General features: G+C 40.5%; 1 protein-coding gene across 1 annotated transcript; it reads right to left on the reverse strand.

Moving 5' to 3' along the window:
- Positions 1–1,458: 1,458 nt before the first annotated feature.
- LOC128177425 (inter-alpha-trypsin inhibitor heavy chain H4-like) lies at positions 1,459–4,112 on the reverse strand. Its single transcript, XM_052844136.1, has one exon. It carries the CDS (start codon positions 3,848–3,850, stop codon positions 1,850–1,852), a length of 2,001 nt encoding a protein of 666 aa, XP_052700096.1. The 5' UTR covers positions 3,851–4,112; the 3' UTR covers positions 1,459–1,849.
- Positions 4,113–6,792: the final 2,680 nt, after the last annotated feature.

Here is a 6,792-nt window from a genome sequence, read left to right on the forward strand (position 1 = left end):
AATCTATTTCTATGTTAAACTTTGAACCCCTTTTTCGGGCCCCAGTTTTAGTCCGGAGGTCACTGTTTTTAAACAATTTAGAATCCACTTTGTGGATGCTTTCATAGTAAAATCACAAATTGTAGCATTGTAATTCTTGAGAAAATTCTTAAACATTACCCCTATATATTTCTATGTAAAACTTTAAACCCCTCTTGGGGTCCCAGTAATAGTCCAGAGGGCACGATTTTAACAATTTTGAGGACGTTTGCATAGTAATCTCATAAATTGTAGCGTTGTAGTTCTTGAGAAGAATTTTAAACATTTTCCCTCCATAGGCGTCGGAACCGGGGGAGGGGGGATAGGGGGCTTAGCCCAACCCCACTTTTTTGCAAAATTAGACCTAACCATTAGGTACATAGCATTAGGGAGAGCCAGCTCCCCCCTTTTTCTTGCAACAAACATAATTTTTTTTAAATTTACAAAAAAAGAAAAGAATTAAAGTATAGTATACATTTTGGCAGAATGTAAGGAATTGAAATGCAGTTATTGGTATACTCCAACCCCCCCTCCCACCCCCTCCCACGGAGTAAGAATTTCATGATTTTGTGAATAAGCTATTTTATCTGACTTGTCAAGATTTCTGCTGATTAGCCTTGCGCCCCCCCCCCCTTTCAATTTGCTTCCGACGCGACTGCCCTATACATTTCTATGTTAAACTATGAACCTCTCTTCGGGCCCCAGTATTGGTCCAGCGGTCATAATTTTAACAATTTATAATCTACATTATATGAGGATACTTGCATAGTAATATCACAAATTGTAACATTGTAGTTCTTCAGAAGATTTTTAAACATATCATCTTTAGATTTTTATGTTTAACTTTGAATCCCTCTTGGGTATCGACCCAGTATTGGTCCAGGGGTCACGATTTTTACAATTTAGATTTTTCACTTTATATACAAACTTTGGTGTAAATATTGGCATTTCAGATAGAGATTCTTGAGAAGAAGATCATGAATTCTAAAGATATGCACCCTATTTTCACTGTTTCGCAGTTATCTCCCATTTAAAAAATATTGTGCCTTTTATTTTGATAATAAAGAATCCCCTTCCCATAAGGATGCTTTGTACAAGTTCATATGGTCATATTTGGCCCAGTGGTTTTAAAAAAGAAGACAAAAATGTGAAAAGTTTACAGACGGACAGACAAACGACGGACAACAGGTGATCAGAAAAGCTCATTTGAACCTTCGGTTCAGGTGAGCTAAAAAGTTGCCCCCCCCCCCCTCCCCCAAAAATAGATATACACTGTATATACAAAAAAATCGGAATACGTGTGTCAAAAATATTTTCAATGTTTTTATGTAACATTGTACTGTTAACTTCTTGGGTTTAGAAAATGAATCTAGCCTGCAGAGCTTGTTAATTAATTAATTGTTTTCTTTGAAAATACATTGTACATTGTATATATTAATATACGGAAGAAAAATGTTTAATGTTTAAAATAAAATTAATCACAATGCCAGTATTCATCGGGAGAGAATCCTTGTATATATCAGGATATCAAAGAATCCTCGTCGCCAGCCACATTTTGGAGGCCACCAGCTCCCTCTGTGATGATACTATAGAGAGATTCAGTGTGAATCAAGCATGGGTTACCGGCAGTCCCAAGAAATAAAATAAATACAAATTCAAATAATTATACATATTAAAAGGATTTCTAAAAATGGAATGTTGTCACCTTATCGCGCAACGTCAGCTTCGAGGGACTATGGTTTAATTATCAATTTAGTATTAAAATTGCATTTGTATAACGAGTAATATGTCACATCTCCAGTTGAAAGCATGAAGATTTCTATCACAAATGTTAAAACACTAAGAGTCTGGAAATCAGAACAAACACCAGACCAAACAGCGTGGCATCCTGGACAATTGAATGCCCGGATGATCTCCAATTCGAATTTTGGGCTATGATGCTGGAGTCACTGGATCGCGTGATCTTTCCCCCCGAAACTTTCCCTAACCCTAACAGCATCTCTCTGTCCTCGATGGGTTCATCCACCTCCCCTGCATTCACAGACTCTGTCACTACCATAGATGTCAGAGGGGTTACAAATTGATATGCCAGCGACATGTTAAGCGCCATTTCGCGGTAAATAGATTTCTGCTCTCGGTTTTCCTCCACTAGCTCCATTTTTAACAGTTCCTTGATTCTTGAGAATGCCCAGTATCGCTCGGCGAAGTCTGACGTCACCCCCGGCCCGTCCAGCGGGTATTCTGGGGTGGCGGTAAAATCCAGGCGACCGGAAGTGGATCCCGTATCACCTTCGGCAGTCACTGTGGCCTGCCAATCGGAAGGGGCATTGTTCCGAAGCCTCCCTGCAACTACTAACTCTGTGCCCTGGAAATATTGCGGGAAAACTGTCCGAGTGACCTGATCGGATACAATGACAGTAGGGGTGTACTTTACATTGACATCCACCAGTAGCGGGGTGGAGATCTCCGCGTAGAATGTCTCTAGCTGATCACTGGCGTCAGATTCTTCGTAAATTCTCCGAGCAAACCCTCCGTTCTCATAAGCCAGCGCTTCAAGAAAAGCCATGTCCACATTATAACCAAAGCCTAGGGCAAAGATGGACGCTAGCCCCTCATTTCTGGTTTTCACGTTCCGCCGAATCTGTGTAGGGTCAACAATCCCTGCCGTTGGGTGTCCATCTGTAAGAAACACGATGACCCTCCCTCTACCATCTTCTCTTTTGCTCAAACCTCTCAGAAGATCAACCGCGTCAATGAGGGCAGTGTTGATATTGGTGCTGCCTCTCGCAACCAGAGTCTCATCAGCATACCTTCGAGCAACCTCAATGTTGCTAGCCGTTGCTCTTTCTGGGGATTTCTTCCACAGAGTTATTCTGTCGTCAAACAGCAAGATATTGAAGTAATCGTAGTCTCGTAGCTTTCCGAGAATCACGTGCATAACTTCGCGGACTTTCTGTATCTTAAACCCACCCATGGAGCCGCTGATATCAATCACAAAGATTATATTTTTCGGAAGGATCTGAAGGCCGCTTGGGGAGAAATAATGGACGAAATAATCATTTTGAACCAAAACAATGCCGCCATCATTCTGGTGGTCGACGTCATAAGCGACGACGAAGTCCCCCGCGATCCCCGTGTCCGCGTTGTACCGCTGCTGCTGTTCCACGGTCGGCCGATACTCTACCACCCTCCGCTTGGGCGCGGCCTTCACGGTCACTGCCTGGGAGGAGCTCTCTAGAGCTTCGGTATGGTTAGGGAGGGAGTAACTCAGACCGTGTATGTCCTGGGGCTCCTCTATGATGCACATCAGGGACAGGTTTCGGACCACCTGTTTGGGCTCCACGTGGAATATCTGTCGATAGAAACCTAGTCTTCTCTTGATAACCTCCTGATAGTTTAGTTCAAACTTGGCCGAAGAGTTGCCCGCTACGTTCATGTATAGGGCGAAGTTATCCATGTCCCGCCCGGGGTTGGACGGCTGTTGACTGACCTTTCCGGCGGAAGTTCCGGAATCCTTGGCCTGGTCGTACGCTTTGTCGGCGGCCGACTTTTCCTGTACAATGCCGCGCAGTGTGGTGTTCCCCGTGGTCATCTGGAACCCCGTGATAAAACCGGAAGTCGGGACCTGCACAGCAAACATAAACTCCCGACCACTGCTCTGTGTGTTCATCACCTCCGCGGTCACTGTTACTTCACTGAAACGAGCGTACGTTTTGGCGACAATGGCTAAATCGGTTATTTCAAGAACTGTTCTTCTATTTAATTCACTGAACGCATAACACAAATGGATTAAAAGAAGGAATAGGGAGTTCCAACGGCACATGTTGAACATATTTTATCTACGCATCAAATCACCGACACTAAATTAGACCATCCCTTCGTACTTTCGATTTCAAAGTCTCATCAAAAACCTACATATTTTCAAGTTATGAGGAATGTAAGCGATCACTTTGTACCCTAATCTGATCGAGATAAATTTATATTACACAAGTCTGTATCCTTGGCGTCCCTGTACACATATATTCTTGTTGTCGCAATACTTTTATATATAGTATAGTACCTTGTTTGCACGTTTGTTTACCTATCGATTTTCTTTTTATAAGGCGAAGAACCATTCGGGTTAACATTGAAATTCCCGGATTAATCGGTAAAATTGTAACGCCCACGAATAAGACATTGTACCTCAGTCCTGTAGTTATGTCTCTGATGTAAATGCATTAATTTTATCAAGGGACAAAAAACTAAATTTTAACTGTAAAATTAAATCAGAACATGGAATAATATGTGATATCGATAGGGTAACACATCTAATTAACACGTGCGATATGTTACTTCTATCGTGGTGGAAACGTAAGTCTTAATGGGGCCCATTAGAACCTCATTATCATTGACGGACGAGAGAACCTGTGTACAGGAATAATAAAAGATGTTTGCTGTAAGTGCGATTCCGTGCTAAATTAAGTCGCCCTTCAGCAGCCGATTAATCATCCGCTGATTTGATTGGTGGCTACGTTGACGGAACGCTGGCGAATGGCTACTGTGTGGTTCTCCGCCGTCCGCCGGCGTGGCTACCAGTTCTCGGGTCTGTCTAATGACAGGAAAAGGGCTGATAATGTTTACAGGATCCGCGACCGAGACTGACTCAACTTTTGGGATATTTCAAAGACGGGAAGAGAATCTGGGTGAATGATTTATGAACATCTGTGATAGCTCTCCGGTAAATGAGTTTACATTACAGGAGTAAACAATCAGGGACGCACAAGAAGGGGCACACAATCGGAGCAATAAAACAAAATATTAACCACGGAACAAGTCAACATGTATCAAAGTTAGAGACTGTGTAATAAATTTCTGATACGATATTTTATTTATTCATGAAATTGATAAACTCCTAAAACACGAGGCCGATTGAAACAATGCAATTAATTTCTGATATATTTTAAATGTTGGTTGAATTAGCTTTACTCGAGCCCGATAATCAATGTGATACGTTTCAGGGAACAAGGCGTATATAAATGAAATCGTTTTACCCAACATGTTATGCAATGAAAACTTTATACGAGTCAAAATAAAATTGGTCGCCTTTACGAAATATATTTTCTGAATCCGAAATTTTAAAAATATTATACGTTTAATATACAACAAACCATTCCAGCATAAAATAATTAGGGCCTAAGCATATTAATCCATGCCATGTGTGCTCTACGTCTGTTAAACTTGAATTTTTCATTAAATTGTAAAAAAAAATTCTTCACTTTAATGAGATTTCAGCCCTTATTACGAAGGCTGAAACAAATAATTAATGATTGCCAAGAAGTATCATTGCCAAGATAACATTGGAAAAATGTTGTTCACAATTGATACACATGTATATTCTTCTCTTTAAGGAAGAAATACTATCGTTAGCATGGCGATAGCATTTAAAATAAAACAAGGAATATGCTTAAATGCTGATGTAAATGTTTAATTATTGCTAAAAAGTTTTGAAACCTAGAATAATTAGAGCACACGACTTGATGAATATGTGACCGCCCCAAACACAAAGCTCTTCTGATTCATTGGCCGAAAATAACAATGAACCCAAAAGAGAAGCTTTCGTGACGGTCAAGGTCAAATAAGGAACGCACATCAAACCAGTAAAATGCAAGTACATCAAATCAGGAGCGTGCACGTACATCAAATTAGGAGCGTGCACGTACAACTCTATCTCAGTAAAATCATAAGTGTGCATTGACATCTTTATCTTATAAAAAAAACATAACGTCCAAGTCCAACTTTATCTCAGTAAAATCAGGAGCTTACATGTAAATCTTCATCTCAGTAAAAACAGGAGCTTACATGTAAATCTTTATCTCAGTAAAAACAGGAACGTACATGTAAATCTTTATCTCGGTAAAAACAGGAACGTACATGTAAATCTTCATGTTAAAACACTAAGAGTCTGGAAATCAGAACAAACACCAGACCAAACAGCGTGGCATCCTGGACAATCGAATGCCCGGATGATCTCCAATTCGAATTTTGGGCTATGATGCTGGAGTCACTGGATCGCGTGATCTTTCCCCCCGAAACTTTCCCTAACCCTAACAGCATCTCTCTGTCCTCGATGGGTTCATCCACCTCCCCTGCATTCACAGACTCTGTCACTACCATAGATGTCAGAGGGGTTACAAATTGATATGCCAGCGACATGTTAAGCGCCATTTCGCGGTAAATAGATTTCTGCTCTCGGTTTTCCTCCACTAGCTCCATTTTTAACAGTTCCTTGATTCTTGAGAATGCCCAGTATCGCTCGGCGAAGTCTGACGTCACCCCCGGCCCGTCCAGCGGGTATTCTGGGGTGGCGGTAAAACCGGAACTTGCACGTACATTCTAATCTCAGTAAAAACCGGATCGTGATTGAACATCTTTATCTGAGTAGAATCAGGAGCGTGCATGTACTACTATTTTTTTTCCAGTAAAATAAAAGTTGCGTGCAATGATATTTTTATTTCAATTTAATCAAGAGGTAACATCAATGTATTAAAACACAGTGACATCAGAGACGTGTATATAAATTTTTACATCTTAAAGAAAAGAGGAAGGTGCATCAAGATATCAACCTCAGTAATTCTGAGAGCGTGTATTAATTTTTAATCTTAGTGAAATGGGGAACGTGCATCTACATGTCATGTTATAAATTTTGAATTTACCGGGTGGCAATAAATTATAAAAAATTTACAACATGACAAATAAATCAATCTCAGTGATTTTGGAGTGTATTAATATTTTCTT

This window comes from Crassostrea angulata, chromosome 3, assembly GCF_025612915.1.
Source record: "Crassostrea angulata isolate pt1a10 chromosome 3, ASM2561291v2, whole genome shotgun sequence".
NCBI lineage: Eukaryota > Metazoa > Mollusca > Bivalvia > Ostreida > Ostreidae > Magallana > Magallana angulata.